Source organism: Panthera uncia, chromosome D2, assembly GCF_023721935.1.
Source record: "Panthera uncia isolate 11264 chromosome D2, Puncia_PCG_1.0, whole genome shotgun sequence".
Taxonomy (NCBI): Eukaryota; Metazoa; Chordata; class Mammalia; order Carnivora; family Felidae; genus Panthera; species Panthera uncia.
The window spans coordinates 65,023,743-65,051,636 of NC_064818.1; the positions used below are offsets into that span (position 1 = coordinate 65,023,743).

General features: G+C 45.3%; 1 protein-coding gene across 2 annotated transcripts in view; it reads right to left on the reverse strand.

The window, feature by feature from the left end:
• XPNPEP1 (X-prolyl aminopeptidase 1) overlaps positions 1-27,894 on the reverse strand; it is a 58,518-nt gene that overhangs the window by 21,457 nt on the left and 9,167 nt on the right. The window contains exons 2-8 of one of the 2 annotated variants that reach the window (XM_049645719.1): positions 25,683-25,771; positions 18,646-18,770; positions 7,330-7,393; positions 5,826-5,930; positions 3,351-3,443; positions 2,869-3,012; positions 1,048-1,143 (exon numbers count right to left, since the gene is read on the reverse strand). In XM_049645719.1, coding sequence (XP_049501676.1) covers positions 1,048-1,143; positions 2,869-3,012; positions 3,351-3,443; positions 5,826-5,930; positions 7,330-7,393; positions 18,646-18,770; positions 25,683-25,771 — 716 coding nt within the window. The remainder of the gene's footprint in view (positions 1-1,047; positions 1,144-2,868; positions 3,013-3,350; positions 3,444-5,825; positions 5,931-7,329; positions 7,394-18,645; positions 18,771-25,682; positions 25,772-27,894) is intronic. The other variant, XM_049645721.1, reaches the window with a different exon arrangement.

Sequence of the window (27,894 nt, forward strand, 5' to 3'; positions counted from 1 at the left end):
AAACAATTGCATGCAGGTTGTTTAAGGTATAAAGATTCAGAAACTGCTATTGTATCAAAAAAGCTGGTGAAAAATATTTATAGTTCCTGAGTTTTCTGAGGTACAAATATTTCTAGAACATGGGGCGCCTGGGTGGCTCAGTCAATTAAGTATCCAACTCTTTTAATTTATTTGTATTTTTTTTATGTTTATTTATTTTTGAGAGAGACAGAGACAGAGACAGAGAGAAACAGAACACGAGTAGGGGAGGGGCAGAGAGAGACACACAATTTGAAGCAGTCTCCAGGCTCCGAGCTGTCAGCACAGAGCCCGACATGGGGCTCGAACTCACAAACCACAGGGTCATGACCTGAGCTAAAGTCAACACTTAACCAACTGAGCCACCCAGGTACCCCATAAGCTTCCAACTCTTGATCTTGGCTCAGGTCATGTTCTCATGGTTCATGAGTTCAAGCCCCATATCAGGCTGTGCGCTGACAGTGTGGAGCCTGCTTGGGATTCTATCCCTCTCTCTCTGCCCTTCCCTTGCTTGCTCTCTCTCTCTCTCTCTCTTTCTAAATAAGTAAATAAAAACAAAAATTTTTTTAAAAGAGAAATATTTCTAGAACATTCTCACTGTGAAGAACACAGGGGCCTAAAGAAAAAGTATAGAGAAAAAAATAATCTCCTATGGTGCCACTTCTACAGCTATAAAGAGACATGAATATTGACAGACACACAAATACTCACAGACATTAAGTGTTAGGAAGGAATGTCCTTCCTCAGAGGTGTCCCAGTCCTGAAGAGACTGGTCAGAGGTGGACATCCACCATAGATTTAACATCAGCCCCTGGCTGTAAAAACACTTTGGGCAAAGCTACATTCCCCTCTCCCATCTCTATAATTCTTTCTCCATCCTACTTGGTGCATCATATACCCATTGATGACATAAGTCTTTTGTTTATTCCCTGGCCACTCAGAAAGCTGATCTGCACAAACATACAGATTCCCAGAGAACCAAGGGAGAGACCGGGTAACATGCCCAAACAGTAAAGCCAGAGCACTCACACGCAATCTCATCCAGGGCAGTGACCACAAACCACACGACGTTCCTCTCGGCCATTTTCAACCGAAGGTCTGCAACCTTGTCCTTCCAGGAGATGCCTGCAAGAAACAAACGTGCTTGCGGCTCTGGCCCTGGTTCCAGGGACCCACGGGAGCCAACTGAAAGAACCCATCCCAAACATTCTGAGCCAGCACCACCTGTTATAGGGAGCATGTTGGTTGAGCAAACAGGAGGCCTGGATTTAAGCCTCTGTCCAAACCTGTTGACTTTCAAGAGCCCTGACTGCCTCACCGACAAAATTAATACATTTGTTCATCTAACAAATGTCTATGAAGCACCTAGACTTCCCAGGCATAGGTATCTGCCAGGCACTGTGCTGGTCACCGTGGCTACAGCTCTGAGTTATACCCAGTCCCTGCCCTCAGGGGGCTTACAACCTAGATGGGAAGGCAAATAATTAAACCAGCAACAGTTACACTTCCGTGTAAGAACTGGCACAACAGCAGAGGCACAGGGAGCTACGAGAACATACTGCCCAGGAGGGAAAACTCACCCAGTCTTACAGGCCGGGGGAATACCACCCACTTTACGTTCTTGGAGCCGAGAGACTCGCCCTTTGGTGCTAAGACCTAGGTACTCCCTGCAATCTGACTCACTGGGACCACTACTTCTAAATCACACTTTCCCTGTCATAGCCAGGGCCTCCCTGTGGCTCTCCAGATGGAATGGTAGCCCTGGGGAAGCTCACACCATCACCACCATGACCACCACCATCCCCACCACGAAACGGTACTTTCAACTCCGGTTACAGCCACCTGGGAACAGGACGACCCTCTGTCTTATTCACCCAGCACCTGGCACAGTGTCCTGCACATAGTAGGTACTCGTGTTTGTTGAACACAAATCTTACCCCCAACGTCTGCTCTCCCCTCTCCTACAAGTAATAGGTCAGCGCCTCTGATTCAGCTTCTAAAAAACTCAAAACATTCGAATGGAAAATGTCTAGCTGACCCTGGGCCACTCCCTGGACCTATCCCCCTGAATCTGAGCTACCCTCCAGTGAGGGCATCACAAGGAGAGCAAGCTGGGGGCTGCCCCCACAACCAACACCGCTTTGAAGATCAGCTCGGGAATGCTGTTTAAAACTTGGCAAGAGTCTGGGCTGTAATGCTTTCTTCCCAGGACCCCTCTGGGCAATCTGCCTACATTCCAGACATCCCCCATCCACCTCTACTCTGCTGTTTCTACCACACGACTCCCTCCCCTTCAGCCCCACCTCCCTGGCCTCTCTGTGTATCCCTCACTCATAAATCCACACTTTCAGCTCCCACAAATGGTTCGCAGAACTTGCTCCACACCGACCACTATCATACCGGCCTAAGAAACCCATGCCCCAAAGCCGCTAACGCAGAAGGTATGAGATGGGGTGGGGGGTGGGGGGCCTGAGGAGGTAAATCTACAAACGCAGGCAAAAGAAAAGGAAATGGAAGCTAGAAACCCCTCAGCCCTGTTTCCAATATCAGACACGTGAGAGGCAGCGAGCAACAGCGTAGTAAAAAAGCCATCTTAGCAGCAGCCAAAGGTCTGCCCAGAAGAGCAGGGCAAGAATAAATTATGCAAAGTAGGTGGTAAGTAGGTGCCAACCCTGGAAACAAATAAAGCTCCTGCCTTCATGAAATACCCCACCAGTGCCAGTGCCAGCATGGGGCAGAATCCTCCCGTGAGCTCAAGCTCAACTCTGATTCAGGACAGCGATGAAGACAAAGGTGACAGGTGGAAGGGACGATGGCTGGGGGCCCTGCTGCATGCAGCACAGTTCTGACCTGTGTAATCGAGGCCCAGGGTGAGGAGGGGCTTGCACGGGCGCTCAGGACGGTCTGTCCAGATTTTGTCCACAAGGTTCTCTTTGACAGGAATGAGGTGGTGGCCTGCACTTCTCAGAACCTTGGCCATCTTCTTCCAGTAATCTGGGGAGAAATACACGTGGCCCAGCCGTGCATGAACTGAACGCCATCTCGGCCAAGGCAGGCAGCAGAGCCTTGAGAGCCAGCGCCTTCTGAAAGGCGATCCTCCCGTGGCCTAGCGCTGGGTGCGTAGGACGCAGAACAGCAAAGAGGTGATCTTCACCACCAACCGCCTTCCCCTGCCTCTCTGCCAGAACTCCTCTCCTCACCTTGATCTTTACCATGACGTCAAGTCACGCTGAGCCCCCAGAGGATCCACGTCCCACAAACAAAGAAGGACAATGGAGAGGCATCTAGAACCCACTTCCTCACCCAAGCTGGAAGGACCCCAGCTCACTCACCAGTAGGAATGATCAGTGGGTCCACACCAACCCTGGATCCTTCAGGAAGTACACTCACCAGCCAGTCTTCCTGAGTGGGTGTGTCCTTCAGACCTACAGAGGGAAGAACAGAGAAGAAACAATTCCCAGTGGAACCAAGCTCATGGTCCTACCCAGAAGGAAGCAATTCACCAACATCATGATAACAGGGCCTTTATTAAGCACCTTCTCTAAGGTAGATGGGTGGCACGTGAAAAAATCTGAACTTCCCTTAATCCTGGAAGGCTGCAAGAAGTAGAAGATGGTGTGTTTTTCTTTTTCTTTTTTTTTTTTTTTTTTGAGAAAGAGAGAGAGAGAGAGAGAGAGGAGGGAATGCACAAGCGGGGGGAGGGGCAGACAGGGAGAGCGAGAGTCCCAAGCAGGGTCTGTGCTGTTGGCGCAGAGCCCAATGCGGGGCTCGATCTCATGAACCGCAAAATCGGGACCTGAGCCGAAATCAAGACTCAGACGCTTAACTGAGTCACCCAGGTGCCCCTTAACACCCAGGTGTATTAAGACGGAAGCATACAATAAAATAAGAAGACAACAAAAAGAAAAGGCAAGATTTTCATTCGACTCCTGGTCAAAACAGCACCCGGGGAATCACTGCAACATAGGTACACGTGTCACTGCAAACAACATCTTCTCCGCCATCAGTCACTTTACCACCAGTGGTCACTTGAAGAGCACTTGGGTGGTGACTGGTGAAGGCTGGGAGCTGGGGGCCTCCCTCACATCCCACACCAGGTAAGAGAAACACACGCCATGGTACTCTCCCCTCACTGGAAGGCAGGGTGGCAGAGAGAAGGCTCCCGCCCCTCAACCAGGCCGGACTGGAGGGCTGAACACAAGCCTTTGCAGCAAAGAAATCTTTCCAAAGATTAAGACAGGAACACACAGGTACCCGTCACCATCATCTTTACAATGGCTCCCTGGCTTTCCAACTCCCGAGAGCAAACAGCCCTTCCCGTTTCTTCCGAGCGATTCGTCATAGGACACCAAACAAGCTCCAAGAAAGGAACTGAAGTTATTTTTGATATTCCAGTTTTTCTTTAATCCAAGCCAATACCTTCTATGTTTGGATGCATGCTTCTTAACTGATGAGATTTTTACTAAAAACTTAACAGCTTGGTGAAATACATGTATATTTAGAGTGAAAGTTCATATATTCTAAACCAGTACTTATCTTCACTATTTTCCCTACGGACTGCTGATAACCACATAACCACAGAGGGGAAGTTCAAAGATTTATAAAGAAATGAGCTCACGAACTTCAATTCCAAAAACTGCCTAAAAGCTGGCACTAAGCTGTTATTTTGCTATTTGATTCTTGGCTATTTTTTTCCCAAACCACTAAAAAGCCACTTACTAACGAAGTTTCTTTTAATGCCCCTCGTATGACTTTTATAGGATGAAGTCATGCTATTTCCTAGCAGACAGATATCTGGCAAAACCCCAGGGATGAATCACTCCCCAACCAAACCCACCAGAATTTCCCTATGCAGGAGAAATGCCTGAGGAAAGAGGGGCTCAGGCAAACTAGAGACAGACTTGGAAAGAAGGAAGATTCATTCCCCGGGGAAACCAAATACCTACTTGAAGGAATGAGCAGAATTTGCTCCTCTGACACTGTGCCCCCCGCAAAGTGCTAACAGACCTGACAGCTGGAGATGTGGGCTCCAAGGAGAGATGCCCATACCCCAGGGGTACACTGACTGATCCACCAGGGTGCAAACAGAAAATTTTAGGAGGTCTATTTGTATTCATTTTTTCTAAAAAACAAAGAAATTAATTTTTGTTCACATTTGAAATGAGATGGACAGCAGCACGTAAACACATAAACAAGTATACATATATGTTGAGGGTGCATGAGCCATTAACGGAGGCATGCGATCAGAAAGTTTAAAGGTCACTAGCCTGTTCATTTATAACAGCCCCACAGCCCCGAATGCATGCTTGTGTGTGTGTATGTGCATGTAAATGTGAGAGAAAGAGGGTTTTCTGGTGCCATGACCTGGATGGTGTCCCCCAAATTCACATGTTGAAGCCCCAACCTCAATGTGACTGTATCTGGACAGAAGGATTTTAGGAGGTAATTAAGATTAAATGAAGTCAAAAAGGTGGAATTCTAATCTGATAGGATTGGTGGCCCTTTAAAAAGAAGAAAAGAGATCTATCTCTCTGCCGTGTGAGGACACAGTGAGAAGGCAGCCGTCTGCAAATCAGGAGGAGGGCTGACACCAGAACCTGACTATACTGACACCCTGATCTTAGACTTCCAGCCTTCGGAACTGAGAAAACAAACTTGTGCTGTTTAGGCCACCTCGTCTCTGGTATTTTGTTATGGCAGCCAAAGCTGACTAAGATACCCTCAAAAGGGTCCATGACCTCATAAAACCCTAGGGTCCCTTCCCAAAGCTGGCCAACTGAAGTTGGGCTGGCCATGTCTCTACACACCCATCTTCATGAGCGTCCAGTTGCTGTCCATCTGCTTGGCAGCCTGGAGAAAGTAACGTCCGTCGGTCCACATGGCCGCATGCTCTTCCGTAATGATGGCTGTGCCTGCAGCAGGGGAGTAAACAAACAAAAGAGAAACGTTTCTGACAACCACGCAGAAGCTGCACACGGTGGTGGAAGGCAGGCAAGCACAGTGAGCCCTGGGGCCCAGCCTCCCACCACCCCTCACTCCAGCAGCGCAGATGGGCCTTTGACTCCAGAGAAAGCTCCAGGCAAAAGAACACAAAGCCACTGAGAACAAGCTGTGGGCCAAGCTCTGAAGGCTGCCTGAGGCCTGGTCCCTGCACAGTACCCCATTTGCACAGCTCGAGTCAAGGCCAACAGAACAGAGGACTGTGCACCTATGGTCAAAATGGCCTCATAATCAACAACACGGAGGTGAAAACGATTCCAGCACAGTGATCTGCTCTACTCCAGAGGAACAGTCTCACCTTTTCTGAGAAACCCACTGGACTCTACATATTCACGGTGACTCACTGGTCACCAGCAGGGGTTGACATCTCCCACCCCTACCTGCCCTCAGTTCCTACAGGCCTGGCAGAACTCAAGGCTTTCAGCAGAGGTGCCAGCCAAAAGCAATCCTAAGGGGCCAGCCAACACAAGCACATACACAAAAGGAAGTGGTTCTTGCCAAGTCTAACTAGCCTAATGATGGGAGTCTGAAGGGGGAAAAATCACCCTAAAACTCAAGGACAGGGCAGTTTTGGAAAAGTTAGGGCAGGGCACCAATGTAGCTCAATGTTCACCTTTATTATTTAAGTTTTTTAATGTTTATTTATTTTTGAGAGGGAGAGAGAGCCTAAGTGGGGGAGGGCCAGACAGAGAGGCAGACACAGAATCCCAAGCAGGCTCCAGGCTCTGAGCTGTCAGCACAGAGCCTGACACGGGGCACAAACCCATGAACCATGAGATAACAACCTGAGCCGAAGTCGGACACTTAACCGACTGAGCCACCCAGGTGTCCCCACCTTTATTATTTACACTGAAAGTGAAATTACCCAGAAGCCAAGCAAGCACTTGGAGAATTACACAGGACCAGCTAGCTAAGGTGAGGGTTCTGGGGTACAGTTAGTGACCATTACTTACAGAGTGCCGTTGACACAGGTATCTTCAGTTTAATTAATACGGTTTTCTGTACGTATATTATTTTCAATGAAAAGTTCAAAAACCTTTTTTAAACGAAAATTATTTAAAATTGTAATAGCAAAGAAATAAATAAATACAATAAAACTTTAATAGCAAAAGCGTAGAGAAAAGGGCCACTAAAGGCTGACCTCAGGGAACTGGGGGATGCTGGGAATTCACACCTTTCTGCAGAGGTTCAAGGGCGAGTGTCCGGCTTGCATTCTCTTTTGGGTCCTATCATAGGCTGAAGCCTGGCCCCATTATTTTTGGGAAGTGAACAAGAGTACAGAAAGAACAGGCAGAGAAGTTAGCAACTCACCCGCAGAGCCATCAAATCCAGAGACGAAGGCCCGCCGACAGTCACACGGAGCAATGTACTCGCTCTGGAAAACAAAAGGGAGGGCGGACTGGACCTCAACCAGTCACGGGCCAACTGCGCTCCACGTGCTCGGCTATGTGCGAGGCGCCGCAGGGACACGAAGGCTGGCGGACCTTCGAGGGACAGTCTAGCTAAAAAGTCAAACTGAACATGAAAAAAATTAGCGCACCATCCAGAAGACCCCAATTAATTAAGGGCTAAAAGAGCTGCTCCTGCCAGCCTCCATTTCTTCTTCTGCAGAACAAAGAGAGTCAGGATGAAACAGATCAAAACTGCTCTTTCCTCACTGAGATCTTGAAAAACAAACCAGTAGCCTTCTCCCTTCCTTGCCACTGGCATTTAGGCATCTGTTATTTTTCTGAAAAGAAAGGCTGAATTTCTGTTTTAGGCGCCAATAGTTCTCTCACTTAGATCTCTTTGGCATTGGCTTGTTTCTGAACTTCCTGAAGTGTGTGTTCTTCTCCAAGGTAGCAGCCCCAATCGCTCCCACGCAGACCCTGTCCCTTCCTGTTGGGGAATAAATGGAAACGCTTCCTCATATCCAGGAGGCTTCAGCAAAAGAAAACGTCATGTCCCAAACCAGGTCTTGCCCATCCCCCTGCCTCTAAGCGGAAGGGGTTAGAGACTGCGGAACACAGAAGGTTCTCATTCCTGTGCAGAGGGCACAGGGCCGTGGCATGCCACTTCTGGTGACAGCCCATGACACACAGAGAACGAAGGAATCTCCCCAAGGTCACGCAAGTAGCAGAGGCAGGATTTGAACTTGGGCTCTGAAGCGCCAGGCCATGCTGCTCCCACGGGACACATTCTCCCTCTCCAGGACATAGCGAAGTGTGAAGACAGACTCTCTAAGCAGCTTGCCCACTCACAGGTCAACAGCACGGCACGGATCTGGCACGCGCACCTCCACAGCTGCTGCTCCTTGTACCATTAGCAGGTTTCTCCCGAGCTGAAGGACCCGGCAGGGCTCAGAATGCTGAGGATGGAGAACGGGGCTGCCGGACCAAGGCGTTTTTAGGTCAACACGATGAAGGGGTGAGAAGCCGTCGATGTTCTGCTCCTGCCCCTTTCACCAGGGCAGCTGCAGTCACAGTCGCAAACCAGGCACAGGCACACTACCCACGGAGATGCCGGAGGGCCAGTGCAGAGAGCCGTGACAGGTCTAGGTCACACCTGGCCTCCAGCAGGCCCAGCTCTCTGCAACAAGTCTCACTGCGTCTCTCAGGCTCAGTTGTTCATTTCTAAAACAGGTCCCTTCACACCGCTGAAAGCAACACCAGGCGCATGTTTTATCCCCAAGCCATAGAGGAACACTTAACAGGCAGCACGAAGAATGCAGAAGGAAACGGCCGCCAGCAGCATTTATGAACTGGAGACTTCTCATTTGATTATAAACCCAGCAATCACTGGGTGCAAAACTAAAGGGAAGTAAAGCAAAAACGGAGGGTAGGGAGGAGTTCCCACCCTTCTCCTAGGATTGCTGTGAGGAACAGTAAGTTAATGTTTAAAACAGAAAACTCACCAGAAACCTGAGAGTGCTGCATATATGCAATGGAACAGATAGTATCAGTTTCTTCCTAAATGCTGAAAAAGCATCCAAGAGGCCGGGAAAACTAAGTAAACAAAAATAACTCTTATACTAAAAATCACAGTACACAATGGAGAAGACACAGGAGATGCTCCTGATGGATGAGGAGGGTCCCCTGCTTGAGGCTCATCCACCTGTGACACACAGTGAGATTGCCAGCAAAGGGCTGGCAGAGAAGGTATTGCTCATCTCGGCCCGGCTAGTCTCCACTCAGGGATCAGCTCTCGAGGAATGTCCCACCCCTACTGGGGCAAGCCCGAGAGGAGGGACAGGGCCTCTCAAAGCAGCTGCCCATTGGCAAAGGCAGGAGGCAGGTTTCTCCAAAAGGAGGTGGAATTAACGGCAGGTGGACATGTTTGGTTTGGGATCAAGATGAGGTCTGGGCAAAAATGTCTAGACATGACCTAAGTAGTCAACATGCCAGAAAGCCGTCACTGACCAAAGCTGTCACCTCCACACCAACAGGCTAGGCAGAGAGGCCAGACAAGCACTGGGCCTGGACCTCCCACTCTTCCCCCAGCAATGAAGCTGGCAAAACCCAAGAACACTCTCCCCAGAGAACAGCAAAAGGTCTAAAACAAGCCAAAGCCTTAGCATACGGGGGAAAAGGCACAAGGAAGCACAGCTATCAGCTTTCTCTCCAAAACCACCATTTCTCTCCACCTGAGTCCAGCATTCAATCCAAGCCTCCACCATCTCCCCGTGGACCACGAACCCTACAATCCATTCTTCACACACACAGAGTGAGCCTTCCAAAATGTCTGTATGCACCATGTTAGCACCCTGCTCAAAACTCACCATAGCTTCCCGTCATACTTAGGATAGAACCCAAACCGCAGCCCATCCCCAATGCACTGCTTGATCGGACCCTGCTGTCCTCTCAGAACTCCCCTCCACTCTCCCAGCCACCCGAGATGTTCAAGCCACCTCGCCTGCTTTCTGTATTTTGTACTTCCAAACCTCATTCCTACTTCAGGGCCTTTGCACATGCTTTTCCTTGTGCCTATCAAAGTCCCTTTCTGATCGTGGCATGGCCAGCTCCTTCTCACCATTACACTGCAGATCAGATGTCACCTCCGCAGAGGGGCTTGCCTGGACTATCCAAAGTGGCCACCTGGCCTTTACCTCTCTGTATACCACGTTTTTCTAGATGCTTCTCTTCTTGAGCTTTTTTTATACCATTACGGTATTATCTTGCCCCAAAATACAAGTTGCATGAGATGGGGGTATTTGTCTTTGTTCATCACTGTCCCTGTCCCTATCATGGTATAGGTATAGGTAACCTATCATGGTATAGGTAACACACAGTAGGTCCTTAACCAACATGTGCTGAATAAATGAACAAGCAGAAGGAAACATGAACCTTTGTCCTTCAACCTAGTTAAAACCTTAGCCATCTCTTTGAAGATGTAAGAAGGGACACAACCCAAGAAATGCAGATAGCCTCTAGAAACTGGAAAAGGCAAGGAAATAAGATCTTCCTCTGGAGCCTCCAGAAAAAAAACATAGCCCTACTGACCCACTGTAGACTCCAGACCTCCAGAACTGAAAGATAATAGATTTGTATTATTGTTAAGACACTAAGTTTGTGGTAATTTGTTACAGCGGCAGCAGGAAACTAATACATTATCAAGACGGAGGGATCATTAACTGGGGTTTCAAACTCATTAAATGTGTTAGGGTACAGGCAAGTAAACTAAACAAGTAAAGCAGGATAAGGAAGTGACTCCTCCAGAGAGAGCAGCTCTTCTCAGCTCTGAATTCTGTTATGCCGGAATGCAGGCCGCATGTTGCCAACCCTCAGTAATTCAGGAGAGGCTAAATATATGTGTTCATGAGAGATCACCCAACTTTTAAGTGTTGACATCTAATTCAAACAATGTAAATAATACACAGCCAAATAAGGCACATCTGTAAACCAGAAAAGAAGAAGAAAAAAAAAAAAAAAGCCTTAGCCATCTCTCAAAATCCAGCTCAAATATGCCCTCTTCCACAAAGTTTTCTGACCCACTCCACTCAGAGACCTCCCACATCAGAATTTTACAGAAGCATCCACACTGACATTTGTCCATGCCCTGCTTTGGGTGATAACAGATACTAGCAGCTACATTTACTAAACCCCTACTATATTGCCAACAACTGTATTTCCATCTAGGACTTCATTTCCCATGCCCCCTTGCATCTAAGTGGGCTCACATGAGTAGTTCTCATAAATGGAATGTGGGGTCGAGGTGATGTCTGGGTCAGGAGAGTAAAAACTGGGTGTGCCCTCTCCACACTCCTCCCCCTTCCACCAGCCGGAATGGTGGCATCAGAGGATGGAAAGAGCCTGGAGCTCCGAATCGCTCTCTTACTAGTGGAAGAAAGTCAGCCACCAACCAAGAACACCCATTCCAGACTGCTACATAAACAAGCGTTAAGGTTCCACAGTACCCGGCCACTGAAACGTTGAGATCTGTTACCATAGCTAGCATTACTCTAATTAATACAGTGGATAAAATCACTCTGTGATAAAAATCACTGCTCCACCCTAGGAGAGAGTCTGTTTAAGAAATACAAAACAGGAAGCCAACTCCAGGAAGAAGGGGAGTAGGACAGAGTTTAGGAAAATCTGATTCAAGTCTTCCAGAAGGAAGAACCATAAAAATAGCCAAAAACTCAAGTTGGCACAGTCACCTCTGACAGAACATGACCCTTCGATTAAACTACCCCCAGGAACAGAATATAAAGCCTTACAGATGGGAAGGATAAAGAATTTGGATTTCTTAAAGGCAGAGCTGGCATAGCTCTGGCCCCAACCAATGATTCTCCTGACGTGGGGCCAATGACGCCCACAAATCCCAATGTTTGACTTAGATGGTACATGAAAGCATCCAGATTACCAGAAAGAATGGACAATTCCTCACCTCAAAAGTCTCCCTGGGCCCAAACTCATGATACCGCAACCCTTATTCTGGATTTACAGAGAAAGAACCCCTCAGAGTTGCAGAGGACAGTGAGGACCAGACCCCTGGAGTGCCAGGTCCCCGTGTAATTACGCATTTGGGGTGCATTTTCTCTCTAGCACGGAACAGTGCATGGGTGTGTGTATTTGTGTTTTGGAAAGTACACAAAGGACAGAATTCAAGATTTTCCTTCATTCTCCAACACCCTCCCTTCCCCACCCGTAGGAGAAATTCCATTAACTCTGAATCTAGCCTGAAATGAAACAATTAGGAACAAGAGCCACAGAGAACAGCAGCCTCTCTATTACCGAGAAGGCTGCTGCAGCAGGTCACACACAAAGCCGAGCCTTCCTTCTTGTCCTCACAGTCCTGGCAAGGCCCCAGAGTCCCACTTAGCAGTCACCCCAACTCTGCCCCACCTCTCCACAGGAACCGAGAAAGGGACTCGGGACTTCTCATTTGCTTCTCTGGACAGCATCACAAACCCTCTCAGGTTCCAACCTTCCCAAACCCCTCTGCCATCTGCCTGTCAGGTCCACACTCAGTCTGTGTTCTATGGCATCTCCTCCAATCCTTCCCCTCTTCTCTGCTCCTAAGGCCGGCATCACGTCCCAGCCCTCTGTATCCTGACTCTGGGATCCTGCAATGGCCTCCCAATGGCTTCTCAGTCTCCAGTATCTCCTTTCTCCAATCCATACTAACCCCTGGTCCTTCTCTTATTCAAAATCCCTCAATGGGTCCCGACTTGTCTGACAGAAGCCTCAATTCCTGACTCTCAGTTACTCATCCAGGGAGAAGCCATCCAATTCTGATATTCCGGGACCATTAGCAGGAGATGAAGGGCTGATGAGAGCCTGTTACATCACCTGCCGTTTGGCCAACCTCACTGCCATTCCCAAAGTTTAGCAACGAAGACAAGTTTATCAGGCCATTGACCAGAAACAGCTTTATAATGACCAAAACCAAAAATCAAAAACCCAAACTGGCTGACGAACAGCACCCAGAACCAAGGTTATCAAGATAAACTTGGCCTGTCTTGGCTACAAGAAAATCCCCTGCTAGTAAACAGATAGATTATATTCTAACTCCAGGCAGAATAAAACAAACTGAAATACCAACAGTGCAAAGCTTGTCACACCCCTTACCCAGAAACTTTCAACTTTTAATTCAAATAACACTCATGGATCCAGTCTTTCACACACCTGAGGCCTCTCCCTGAGGTGAACTATAAGGAGTCCTTTCTTTTTTTTCTTTTTTTTTTTTTTTTTTTTTCTTTTTTAAGCAGGCTTCACACCCAGTGCAGAGCCCAATATGGGGCTTGAACTCTTGACCCTGAGATCAAGACCCGAGGTGAGAGCAAGAGTCAGACGCTTAACCAGCTGGGCCACCCAGGCGCCCCAAACTGTTAGGAATCTTTGGCTGGGGCTCTATGACGGCCTGTGAGACTCTCTCAGAGGAGAGACCCAATTTCAGACAACAGTGCTAGGGGACTGTGATGGTTAATTTTATGAGCCACTTGACTTTAGACCATCTCCAGATAGCTAGCTGGCAAGACATTATTTCTGGCTGTGTCTGTAAGGTGGTTCCTAGAAGAGATAACATTTGCGTCAGTATGCAGCACCTGGGCAGCTCAGCTGGTTGAATGTCCGACTCTTGGTTTCGGCTCAGGTCATGATCTCACAGTTCATGAGACTGAGCCCCACATCGGGCTCCAGGCTGAGAGCATGGAGCCTGCTTGGGATCCTCTCTCTCTCTTAAAATAAATAAAGTTAAAAAAAAATTTTGCATCGGTAGACGGACTAAAGATCATCCTACCAATGCAATCATCATCCAATCCACTGAGGGTCTGAAGAGATCAAAAGAGTAGAGGAAAGTCAAATTTGCTCCCTCGTTTGAGCGGAGGCATTCATCTTCTCCCGCCCTCGGACATCAGCATTCCTGATTCTCGGGCCTTTAACTCAGACAGGGACATACAGCACTGGGTAACCACAAGCTGCGGGAAGCAGAACGCCAGTGGTGTGGTTCCAGCTCAAACCCAAAGGTCTGAGAACCAGGGGAACTACTGTGGGAGCCCTCCCTCATGATACGTCCCTCTACACACACGGACATCTCTATATAATTTTATTGGTTCTGTCTGGAGAAGCCAGACTGATCCAGGAACTCACAGAAGACCCCACACCAACTGCCATATAATGTGCTCCCACCGCAGGAACCAGCATCCTGCTCAATATGGAGATACAAGAGCAGCAACCAAATCAGTCCAGGGCAACTGCCTGATGCTTGAGACGCAGAAAATGAAAAATATCACTGGTGCGTCGGCACGGAATCCATGTGACATGAAGCCCACGTCCAGAGGCTAAAGCCTGGGACTGACTGGAGACAAGGAAGACCCATCAGAGGAGCCTGGACAGGAGGGGAAAGAAAGGACCTCCTCAGGGACAAGGCTAGAGTCTGCCCTTCCTAAATGCTGGGGTGCCTGCTACCCGTATCTCCTACCAGGACTCAGGCCCAGGTTGTGTGGGGCCAAACTACTTACTCATCTAGCCCTTAGCCAACAGGAAACTTTGGTTCCCACGAAGGTGGTGAATCTTGTTAGTCCATTCTAGAGGACAGAGGTGAAAGGAAGAATTGTCACCAACCCCCACCCTAAACTGCACCCACCTCCCCTGCCCCCACCAACGCCTACTAAATCTAACAGTAACATACCCGCCACCCTGGCTTCCTCACATGCCACCCCCGTTCCGACTGAATCTTCTACTTCTCCTATACTCACATCTCGCACTCTCTCGCCTCCCTCTTCATCCACTTTTGCAGGCAGAACCCTAGTCTTCAGTGGCTTCCTCTCTCGACACAAGGATCTCCCTTTCCCCTCACCTCTTCAATCCAGTTCTAACCCATCATGGCATGAAAAGTGTTGTTGTGGATCAATGGAGCAAGGAATTCCATGGAACACTGAGTCCCTTACCCTACCCCTAAGATGACTGTGGGAAATCCATGGACATTTAATTTAAGTCTAGGAAATGCTGAATACTTCTTCCTCTCCTTAGAGTTGCACATTAAAGTGCAACTTTACAGTGCACATTAGCATCTAAAGGCCCCGAGAAGTCCTGCAGTTAAGAAACTGGTCAAATGGGCAAAGGACTCAAACAGACGTTTCTCCAAAAGAGACATACAGAGGGCCAACAAACATATGAAAAGATGCTCAACATCACTAACCATCAGGAAAATGCAAATCAAAACCACAATGAAAAAAAAATGCAATATTACCTCGTATCTGTTAGGATTCCACTATAGGGGGGAAAAAAACAGAAAATAAGTGTTGGCAACCCTTGTGCACTGTTGGTGAAAATGTAAAATGGCACAGCCACCATGGAAAGCAGTATGGAGGCTCCTCAAAAAATGAGAATTACTGGGGCACCTGGCTTGCTCAGTCTGTAGAGCATGTCACCCTTGATCTTGGGGTCATGACTTCAATCCCACATTGGGGTTAAGAAGTTAAGAGTTTACTTAAAAAAAAAAAAAAAAAAAAAAAAACTAGGGGCACCTGACTTCAGCTCAGGTCACTAACTCACGGATCGTGAGTTTGAGCCTTGTGTTGGGTTCTGTGCTGACAGGTCAGAGCCTGGAGCCTGCTTTGGATTCTGTGTCTCTCTCTTTCTCTCTCTCTCTCTCTCTCTCTCTCTCTGTTCCCACTCCCCCACTCATCCTCTCTCTCTCTCTCAAAAATAAAGATTAAAAAAATTATAAAAAACAAAAAATAAATAGAATTACTATATGATCCAGAGATCCCACTTCTGGGTATATATCCAAAAGACCTGAAACTGTATCCCAAAGAGACATTTACACACCCATGTTCCCTGCATCATTCACAAAAGCCAAGAACTGGATGCAACCCAAATGTTCACGAACAGATGAAAAGATTTTTTTCAAATGTGGCATATAAAAACAAAATGTGGTATAGGGACACCTGGGTGGCTAAATCAGTTAAGCGTCCAACTCTTGATCTTGGCTGAGGTCATGATCTCGCGGTCCCTAGGTTCGAACGCCACACTGGGCTTTGTGCAGACAGTGTCGAACCTGCTTGGGATTCTGTCTTTCCTTCTCTCTGCTCCTCCTCCACTTGTTCGTGTGTGCTCTCTCACTCTCTCTCTCTCTCTCTCTGCTCCCTCAAAATAAAAATAAACTTTAAAAATAAGGTGGTATATACATACAATGAATTATCATTCAGACTTTAGAAAGGAAATCCTATCATAAGCTACACCATGGATGAACCTAAAAAACATTATGCAAAGTGAAATAAGCCAGTCACAAAAAGACAATACTGTATGATTCCACTTACGGGAGGTATATAAAGTAGTCATCTCTTAGAAAGTAGAGTGGAGAGTGGTAAGTGTGAGTAGTGGGAGGTGGGACTGGGGGGTTGTTCAATGGGTATAGAGTTTCAGTTCTGTAAGATGAAAAAGTTCTAGAGATCTATTACACAACAATGTGCATATAGTTAACCCACTGTACTGCATACTTGAAAATAGGATGATAAATTTTATGTTGAACTTTGTTATCGTAAAGATAGAAACTGTTTAGCTCATTTCACTATATTCTTAACCACTGAATACACTTTTTGCAGAACACCTTATGAGACACAACAGGAATACTACAGAATACTGTTTGGGGAATACCGCTCTAAACATCAAAGTACACCGAACTGCATGCTGTTGCCTCTAATTATCCAATCCCTTTGGTTATTTACTTCAGCCCTTCATTGGTTCCTGAGGCCAGGAAATCTTATGTTTCCAGGCAGGGGTCCAATCTTCATGCTGTCCCAGGTTAGCACTGGCCTGATATTGTCACAACCATGTAGTCTGGCACCCTTGAGGAGGGGCAGAAAAGCGGCCAGTTAAAGTGAACATCTTTTGAGAACTTTGCTCAACTTACAGTAATACTCTTATGTGCCACCCCTCCATCATGATAGACCCTTATCAGTCATCATCAGTCATGTCTGTACCACATGCCATACCACACATGTGTGTACACACACACACACACACACACACACCCACACACACCCCAATGATAAACACCAAGCTACTATGCTAATCAAGTTCTCAACCAGGACTCTGGACTTGGGATTAAGGTTCTAGCTCAATCTGGTATCTTGAAAGTAAAAGATCAAAAGATATAAATGTGGGAACTATTGGTTGGCCCCTGTTTACTGTCTACCATGTTCCCTAAGAAAGGGAGAAACTGATCTACGGCAAGAACTGAAACCCTTCCCATCTCGGTTGTTCTTGGCCAGCTGCATTCCTGCCCTCAGGTTCCACGAGCCGCCCCATCTGAGGCCCTGACATCGCACAACTCCAGAGACCACCATTCACAACCTAGAGTTCTGCCAGCGCAGTGGCCCTGCCCATAAACCCTTATAAAGCCTTTTATTGCTCAAAGGACCTCAGGGCGGTTTCTGTTACCTGCCCCTGAGGGATCAGAGAGCACCAGCTGTATTCCCACTATCGCTTATTACCTGCCTGGGCTTCTGCCAGGGGCACTTGCCATGTTGTTTCTCAAAAGCACTCCAACCTTCCCTGTCCTGCTCCTCGGCCTTTGCTCCCACTAATCTTCCTGCCTAGAATCCTCTCCGTCCTTCCTCTATTTATCCAACTCTACCCATCCTTCAACATCCAGTTCAAATGTCTTCCCTGCTCATAAAGCCCTCAGTCATCTTTCCCTCTCAACCCTAAACTTGCAAAGCGCTTTGCCCATATTTTCTTGATGGCATTTCCACATTCCACCTTGTAATACAGACACATGTGTATGTATCTTTACTCCTTTACTCAACCGTATGTTCTTGGGAGCAGGACCATTCTAATCTTTGTGTCACATACCACACCTAAGGCAGTGCCTCGCACGTAAGCAAAGGTTATAAAAAATATATATGTATAGATGACTCTATGGGAGAACAGTACTTTGTATACTGTCTCATCTCTCTACTAAACCATCAGCGTAGTGAGGGCAGGAATTCAATATTAAATTCATCTCTGTAACCCTGCAGGACCATGACCATGGTACAGGCATTCCAACACTTGCTGACTGAATGACCTAAAAGAGTAGATACTAGAATGCTTTCACCCCCTGCCCTTCAGCCCCACCACATGCAATCTCCACCTCTCCAAACCCGATTCTCCCATATTTAGCTCACCAGTGTTTTCAGAGGTAAAGGTCACTTACTGAGTTACTTCCATCAAAGGTAGTGGTTGCGGGGGGAAGGAGGGTGTTATTCAGAACTACCCCTAAAACCTGCTAGGGTAGAGATCCGTGACAACTTTCTGGCTGCTCTTCTGGCCATGTCAGAGGGACAGGACAGTCTGCATGGGGAGAGGAGAAGGGAGGCAGAACAGACAATTCTGCTAAGGATAGGGTGTGGCAGAGGAGAGGAGGTTAGGTGTGTCAGCGAAAGAAAGGTCCAGATCTCTGCCCCTTCATTTGTCCATTAATGCTTCCACAAGTTATTAAAAGCTGGCTATATTCACTGGAAATAAGGAAGCCAGGGCCAAAGCAACAAGCATTCAGTGAGACCCTACTAGACACAGGTCCCTGGTGCCAAGCCCTGGAGGACACACTCGGTTGTGGACTGACAGCTAGAATCCTACAAACACACTGGGGGTGGAGGAAAAGAATGACAACAGAGGACAGGCTGATGAGATCCAACCCTGGCCCATCTCCACTTAGTACCTGGTGGGCGTCTCCTGATGGGATGATGTAGGCCTGGATCGGTTCTGTCACATACTCCGTGTTCCTCATGGCTTGTCTCAGCTGCCGAAGCAGCTCTGAGGTTACCTTTGGAGCCATTCTGCCGTCTGCAACAACAGGAGAGTTTGTTCCAAAACCAGCTTGCCCCGGGCAACTCAGTGACTAGTTCAAAGGCAGCCCTAGGGATGGGCCTGCCAGCTGCCCAACCCTAGCTGCATTTTCAAACTGACCACCCCCCACCACACCAACACCAAAGGTCCCAGGAACTCTACAGTTTACAGTTCTTAAATACCACTTCCCAATAGCCATTTGCGGCATGGAAAGTTGAGCTACTGATACTCATTTCCAAATTGATCAGTTACCTCTTCCACTTCCAGGACTATATTCTAAAGAGATAAACAGATGCACAAAGATACCTGTCTATCTTTGTTGATAATAAAAAAAAAAAAATGTGGAGGAAAATACACAATTGGGTAAATGAACTATAATATATACAACAGGACACTACAAAATCGTTAAAAATTACAGACCAAAAAAAAATTACACTGACCTATATTTAACTGGCAAAGACACCAAAACCACTGGTGGTTGATTAAAAACAAATTACAAAAAAAGATGTATAGATTGTTTTTATTTGGAAATCTGTATGTGTATATTCAGAGAGAAGTTTCTAGAAGGCCAGTCACCCAAGTGTTAATTAGTGGCTACCTTTGGAGAGAGGGACTTGGAGTGATTTTTCTTTTCTTTTTCTGATGTTTTACTGCTTAAGCTTGACCGCATTAAAAGAAGTACATTTTAGGGGCGCCTGGGTGGCTCAGTCGGTTAAGCGTCTGATTCTTGATCTCAGCTCAGGTCATGATCTCATGGTTTGTGAAATCAGGCTCTGTGCTGACAGCACGGAGCCTGCTTGGAATTCTCTCTCCCTCTCCCTGCTCCTACCCAACTCGTGCTCTCTCTCTCTCTCTCTCTCTCTCAAAATAAATAAATAAACTTAAAATATCATATTACAATATTTTTGTTAGCCAACCACAGATTAGGAGATCAGTCCACTACAAGTTAAAAGTCTAAGTCAAGTGATCTAGTGAATGCCTACTGTCAACTGGGTGTGCAACCTCAGAGAGAAAGGGAGTGGGGTCTCAGTGTCTGTGTTCACCTCTCTAAAATATGGTGGTTGCACAGTAGATCCAGGGTTTTCCAAACGGGCCCTGAAAAAGTCCAAGGGGTCCCTAAGAGTCTATCCCAATAAGACTAGAGCTGGAGTCACCAGCTCAAGAAAATACAAAACTGAAACAAATATGAAAATCATTTTAAAAAGAAAATGTTAAATGTAGTCTTACTAGAAATTCTTACACTTCATACTTTCACTAATTTCTAGTAAAGAAATCATCAAAAGAAATACTCAAATCAAAAATGTATTCTTGCCTCCTGATGAGTACAAGAGACAATCTCTATGTGATAAAGGACATAATACAAACTTTCAAATCATTTCAGCTGGTTTTTCAAAAAACTTTTCTCAAACATTACTGACATCAGTGAACGGTTCTGATAACTCATACATAAGATAACTATAGATATATGACTAGAGAATGACTATATCATAGTTATAGTCCCATGGGCATATAACAAAACAACTTCACAAAAAGTCAATTATAGAACAGGGACCATACATATTTTTCCACACCCCATATACTGGCACAAAACCACACTATTAGAATTCAAGTAGAATAATGAGTTTTTCCAGCTCATTTTTAAAATAGATTTTACTTTTTTAGAACAGTTACAGATTCACAGCAAAACTGAGCAGAAAACACAGAGAGTTCCCATATACCTCTCTTTTCCAACATACACACAGCCTCCCCCACAACCAAGATTCCCCACCAATGGAGCCAGAAAACATTATGCTAAGTGAATTAAGTCAGTCAGAGAAAGACAACAACCATATGATTTCACTCATATGTGGAATTTAAGAAACAAAACAAACGTACATAGTGGAGAAAAGAGGAATACCAAGAAACAGACTCCTAACTATACAGAAAAAACTGATGGTGACCAGAGGGGAGGCCAGAGGAAGGCAGGGTGGGATCATAGGTTAAATAAGTGATGGGGATTAAGGAGGGCACTCATGATGAGCACTGGGTACTGTAAGTAAGTGTTGAATCACTAAACCGTACATCTGAAACTAAAATTACACTGTATGGTACCTCACTGGAACTTAAATAAAAACTTGAAAAAAGAATAAAATAAATTGAATTTGAAAAACAAAAAAAGATCACCCACCAGAGTGGTACATTGGTTACCACTGATAAACCTACACAGACACATTATTATCCCCCTAAGCCCACAGTTCATTTTAGGATTCACTCTTGGTGTGGTACATTCTACAGGTTTTGACAAATGCATGTCACGTATCTAGCATTATAGCATAATACGAAACCGCTTAATAGTTTTCATTGCCCTAAAAATCCTCTCTGCTCGGTCTTTTTATCCCTCTGCCTCACTGCCCCCCAATCCCCGGCAGTGACCAGTCTTTTTACTGTCTGCACAGTTTTAACTTTTCCAGAAATTCAGACGGCTGGAATCACACAACACATAGCCTTTTCAGATTGGCTTCTTTCACTTAGCAATATATGTTTAAGGTTCTTCCACATCTTTTCTTGATAGCTCATTTCTTTTTAGTGATGAATAATATCCCATTGTCTGGATGTACCGCAGGTTATGTATACATCCAGCTACCGAAGGTCATCATGGCTGCTTCCAAGTTGTGGCTGTTGTGTACGAAGCTGCCATAAACATCCATGTACAGGTTTTTGCATGGACTTAAGTTTCCAACTCCTTTGGGTAAATACCAAGGAGAATGACCACTGGATCCTAAGGTAAGAATACATTTGGTTTTGTAAGAAACTGCCAAACTTGTCTTCAAAGTGGCTATACCATTTTGCACTCCCACCATTAATGAATGAAAGTTCCTGCTGCTCTACTCCCTCACCAACATTTGGTGTCTCCAGTGTTTCGTATTTTGCCGACCCATTTTTTAAACAAATAAAAAATATTTTACTTAACTATACATGTCCTAACATACAATGTTGGAAGTAATGAAGAGTGACATTGGAGCCATTATACGACCAGTATGGTCAAGGACTGACAGCCTGACTCAGTGTGGCTTGAACTCTGCTAGATGTGGATCTGTTTAGGTTTGTCTTCCACATTTTTATCTGCTTCTTCTCCATCATCACCAGCATCTGGGGCTACAGAAGTCTCAGTCATTACAGTTACCTCCAATAGACTCCCCCGTGAGGTACCATGTTGATCTTGGGACTCACTGAAGAAGTGCTCCATTCTTAATTTGCCAGGGTAGCATCGACCACCGGCACCAGGGCTCCATCTCAGGAGTCTCCACAGGACAGCAAGTACTTAATGACAGAGTCACTGGAAACAGTCCTATTCACAATTCAAACATTCCCATGTTCCTTGCATTATAGCTGCCTCTGAATACTTTTCAGAGAGGCATCCTTTCCTTTGGTCTAATCTGTTTAACCTGTAATTTCTCTTCTATCTAAGAAGGATCATAATTATCTGATCCGACCTAAGTTTATATGTCAACACCTCCATTGGGTTCAAAATGAAGCCTACTGCAACCTTGTAAGCTTGCCAGCATCTGAAACTTTACTGTGACATCTTTCAGGGGCTTCAAACCATATTTCTGAGCAAGTTGACATTAAAAAGAGTCAAGTCAAAATGCAGACTTCCTCGGAGCAGTATTTCCACCTTGGCCGCACAACAGAACTACCTGGGGGACTTCTAATTTAATTAGTCTGGAGTACAGCCTGGGCATCTGGAATTTTAAAAAAAGCAAATACATGATAGCAGCCAATGTATTTTCTGTCAAGATCTTCAATTTCCTTATAGGATTTGGCTTCTATTTGGGCACATTCTGACTTAAAGATTTTGATGGCACTGACTGGGAGTTTATAGCACTGACCAGAGTACATATCAACCTTATCAGTCACTGACTTCATCAATAAAGTCAACAGAACTAACGGCAAGCACAAAATCCTCAATTCCAAACTGAAAATCATCACAGGCAAAATGGAACTGGCCAAGGACATCCTCTGCCTCATGGTCACCATAACCTGCCTCCTCACCACCAGATTCTGACCTTCATCACCATCTCTGCCTCATCCTCACCTTTCCCCTCTTGACCGGCCTCCTCGGAAACATCAGCACCACAGGCCTTTCTCTACTCCACACCCTGCACTTCCCTACACAATGCCACCTGCCGTCACCACCTTCCCTGCTCCCTTCTCCTCTTCCTTCACATTTGGTTGGTGTCCTTGGTCAGATGCAGCCACTTCTTTGTCACCCATATCAGACACAAAGAAAGCGCTCCCCAGACCGCAACCCACAGTCAGAACATGGTAAGTGGCAGCGGCAGCCACAGCAAAGGTGAAGAAGATAGTGATAGGCAATGACGAAAGCGATGGGCTGGGGGACTGGAGGCGGCTTCCAGGCACCAAGATGGCTGGAGCAGCTGTGGCCGCAAGCACAACAGGCCCTGAAAGCAATTGAATGGGTGTGCAGCTAGCCGAGGAGGGGACGAAGCTTATAGAATTACAAGACCCAGCCATGGAGGTGGCAGCACTTGAAAACGCGGCCAAGATGGAGGAGATGAGAGCCTCGGCTGGTTACCCTCGCCAGGTGACTTTTATGAGGGTTAGATAGGTTACCATATACAAAGCACTTAGAAACAGTGTCGCACACACAGTAAATGTTATGTGTGTGCAATTAATAGAGAGAGATACACATTAACTAACTACGAAGGCAATGTGATAAATAGCGCAACAGGCATATATATTGCTTCTCCCTGAGAGACCATGCCATCCTCATTCCCGAATCCATGTATCTAGCCCACCACCTAACACATACATATGCTCACTCAAAGATGGCTGAGTCAAGGTCACAACTTTGTCATGATCTTTTATCAACCAGACTCAGTATAACCAACAGCAATGAATCTTCAGTGAAAGAAGAAAGCTAGGATCTTAGATGTCATATTACAGCATCTGCTCACTCCACATTCCATTACTTTTAGAAATTTAGAAGCAGCCAAGAGTTAATCAGGGTGTGCAGGGAAGAAAGAAGCCAAGAGCAACAAGCCTAGGCCATGATGTAACATTAGCCCATACGCTGCCAGGTATTTTTAAATCATGCTTTAAAGAGAATGACTCACTTAAAAGTCTCTTGTACATGCGGGCCTGCTTTTAGAAATAAGTTTCTAAACCTTCAGCCTTTATCATAAACAAAACTTCACTGCTTAGAAGTACATGAAAAGCACACCATATTTACCTCACTGGGTGGCTAGAAGAATTTAACTTGACATCATGTGTTAGAGCACCATGCACAGCATCTAGTACATTATAAAAGCTCAAGAAATATTATTTGAGTCTGGATCTGAAGCACCAGCTGGGTTTCCTACACGCCTTGTTGTAAGAATAGAAGGAGCTGGTTTACTCCGATTTCAGCATCTTAACACATGCAAAGATGCCAGGCTGCTCTTCCAGCATCAACAGCTTTAGAGGCAGTGGTTTCCTTCTGTCTCACTGCGGAGTGAGGACTGAGGGCTTTACACACATTAGTGGTTAGTTCTCACAATAACCCTCCAAGGGAGGTTTCGCTATTCCCATTTTATAAAGGAACAGGAGTTAAATACTTGCCCCAGACAACTGGATCATCAGGCACCAAGACTCAATATCTATCTAATTCCCAAGTCTATGCTCTACTATAACATATTATCTAGGGGACGTAATAGAGGCTCTCTTCAAAGTATTCTAACACCAATGGAGTCAAACAAGTGGGTTCTAGTTTCCAGCTGGGATCAGCAACCTCAGACAACTGATGTTCCCTGGACCTCTCTTTCTTCATACATAATAAAGAGAAGTTCTCTTTAAACTCTAAATTGTATCATTCGATCACTTTTTCCCTTTACTTACTTATTTCTCATTCCTTCTTCCTTCTTCCTCCCCTCCTTCTTAATGTGACCCAAAATGTGTTGGATACATTTATCTATATTTTTAAAGAAAAGGGACCTAACTGCATGCAATTATAGCACTGCTCTTCCAAAGAGAGACCAGTCACGGCTTATGTGCTTCAGGTGATCAATTTTTTTCAGTCAACTAAAAGGAAATGCTGTGGTTCTCCTGGGTGGTCCTCAGAAAAGCATTAGCTTTCAAGGGATAGAAATGCATTTAAATACCACTTTTCAGAATTCAGGATTCTGGCAACCCAACAATATAATCAGCCAGTTCTGGGAAGACAGTATGGTTCCAGAAATTTCTCCCAAAAAGATTTTCCTGAATGTACATTCAATGTATACAGTAGAGTACTATACTATAAACTTTTCTCATTTCATAATCTTAAGACAAAAATTGGAGGCCACTCTCTAAGGTAGTCAATAAAAGTTTACAATAGAGAGTAGAAAAACCAGAAGAGGCCATTTCCAAAAAATAACCTATCTCCTCTTCCACCACCACCCAATCCCCAGAAACAGGAAATACAAAAACTAAAATTCTCTAATATGTTACCTAAAAAAGTGGTAAATATAGACAGAAATAGTAACCAACTATCCAGAAGCCAAAAGACAAAATGGTTTTTAATTTCCACATATATATCTACCCAATTAGTCCCAACCATGAGCAATTATTAATCCTTTACCCCCTCTTCTCTCCCACTTGGAGTTAGAGTATGGGGACCTAAAATTCTTTTGAGGGGTGCCTGGGTGGCTCAGTCAGTTGGGCGTCCGACTTCAGCTCAGGTCATGATCTCACAGTTTGTGAGTTCGAACCCCGCGTCAGGCTCTGTGCTAACAGCTCAGAGCCTGGAGCCTGCTTCGGATTCTGTGTCTCCTTCTCTCTCTGCCCCTCCCCAACTTGTGCTCTACGTCTCTCAAAAAATAAATAAACGTAAAAAAAAAAAATTTTAATTCTTTTGAGATGTTCCATCTAATTAATAGGCAAAATTATTACCTGTTTCCGTGCCTGGGTCACCAGAGTATGCCACCTCGTTAGGCTCAATTATTCTTAAATTTTTCAGCTGAAAATCCTGGTGATTCACCCTTAAGAAGAGAAAGAACAGGATATTGCAGACTTTGACCATAGGATATGTGGCAAGGCTTATTTAGAGAGGATATCTACTTGACTTAGCAATTTTCCTTCATGAGTCAGAAGGACTCTCACCCCGATATCAAAACGAAATTAAGTAAAAGTTTCAGATAAAACCTGCAGCTAAAACAGCACCATAGCAGGCAAACCTTGTCAGATCTAACCTCTTAATTCATGAATTCTCTTCAGTTATGTCTAATCTCCTAACTAGTCTAAAAAGATTTTATTGGCAACAACTATATTTTTCACATGTACAAATTCTATTTGGTTTGTTTGGGGTTTTGTTTGTTTGTTTGTTTTTAGAGAGAGAGAGGGCAGGAGAGAACAGAAGGAGAGAAAGAGAATCTTAAGCAGGCTCCACGCTCACCATGGAGCCCAATCCCATGACCCTAGGATCATGACCTGAGCCGAAATCAAGAGTCAGACACTCAATGACTGAGCCACCCAGGCACTCCTGGTTTTTGTTTTCTTTTGTTTTTTAATTTGCCTGCTCTTTCTTCATGGTGTCCCATTCTTTCACTATGGTTTCTATTCCTTCTCTTAACTTCAATTATTCGGGGCCCTTACTTTAGAATTCATTTCAGACGTAGAAGGTCTTAGAACCAACTAATCTTTGACAAAGCAGGAAATAATATCCAATGGAAAAAATACAGTCTCTTCAGCAAATAGTGTTGGGAAAACTGGACAGCGACATGCAGAAGAATGAACCTGGACCCCTTTCTTACACCACACACAAAAATAAACTCAAAACGGATGAGAGACCTAAACGTAAGACAGGAAACCATCAAAATCCTAGAGGAGAAAGCAGGCAAAAAACCTCTTTGACCTCAGCTGCAGCAACTTCTTACTCAACACGTCTCTGGAGGCAAGGGAAACAAAAGCAAAAATGAACTACTGGGACCTCATCAAGATAAAAAGCTTCTGCACAGCCAAGGAAACAATCAGCAAAACTAAAAAGCAACCAACAGAATGGAAGAAGATTATCTGCAAATGACATGTCAGACAAAGGGTTAGTATCCAAAATCTGTAAAGAACTTCTCAAACTCAACACCCAAAAAACAAATCATCCAGTGAAGAAATGGGCAAAAGACAGGAACAGACACTTCTCCAAAGAAGACATCCAGATGGCCAACCAACACATGAAAAAATGCTCAACATTACTCATCATCAGGGAATTACAAATCAAACCCACAATGAGATACCACTTCACACCTGTCAGAATGGCTAACATTAACAACTCGGGCAACAACTCAGATGTTGGCGAGGATGCAGAGAAAGAGGATCTCTTTTGCACTGCTGGTGGGAATGCAAACTGGTGCAGCCACTCTGGAAAACAGTATGGAGGTTTCTCAAAAAGTTAAAAATAGAACTACCCTACAACCCAGCAACTGCACTACTAGGTATTTACCCAAAGGACACAGGAGTGCTGTTTCAAAGAGGCACATGCATATCAATGTTTATAGCAGCACTATCGACAATAGCCAAAGTATGGAAAGAGCCCAAATGCCCATCGATGGATGAATGGATAAATAAGATGTGGTATATATATACAATGGAGTATTACTAGGCAATCAAAAAGAATGAAATCTTGCCATTTGCAACAACATGGATGGAACTAGAGTGTATTATGCTAAGCGAAATTGGTCAGTCAGAGAAAGACAAATAACATATGACTTCTCATGTGTGAAATTTAAGATACAAACAGACGAACATCAAGGAAGGGAAGCAAAAATAATATTAAAAACAGGGAGGGAGATAAACCATAAGAGACTCTTTAATAGAACAAACAGAGGATTGCTGGAGGCATCTTGGGTGGGGGGATGAGCTAAATGGGCAAGGGGCATTAAGGAGGACACTTGCTGGGATGAGCACTGGGTGTTATATGTAAGTGATGAATCACTAAATTCTATACAATGATTCTGAAACCATTATTACGCTACATGCTAACTAACTTGGAGGTAAATTTTAAAAAATTAAAAATTAAATTAAAAAAAGAAGGTCTTGGGATAGTAAACTTCAAGTTTGCTGGGCCTGCTGGCTCCCTCTTAGTAAGTTATTCCTTGTGTGTTTTGTAATC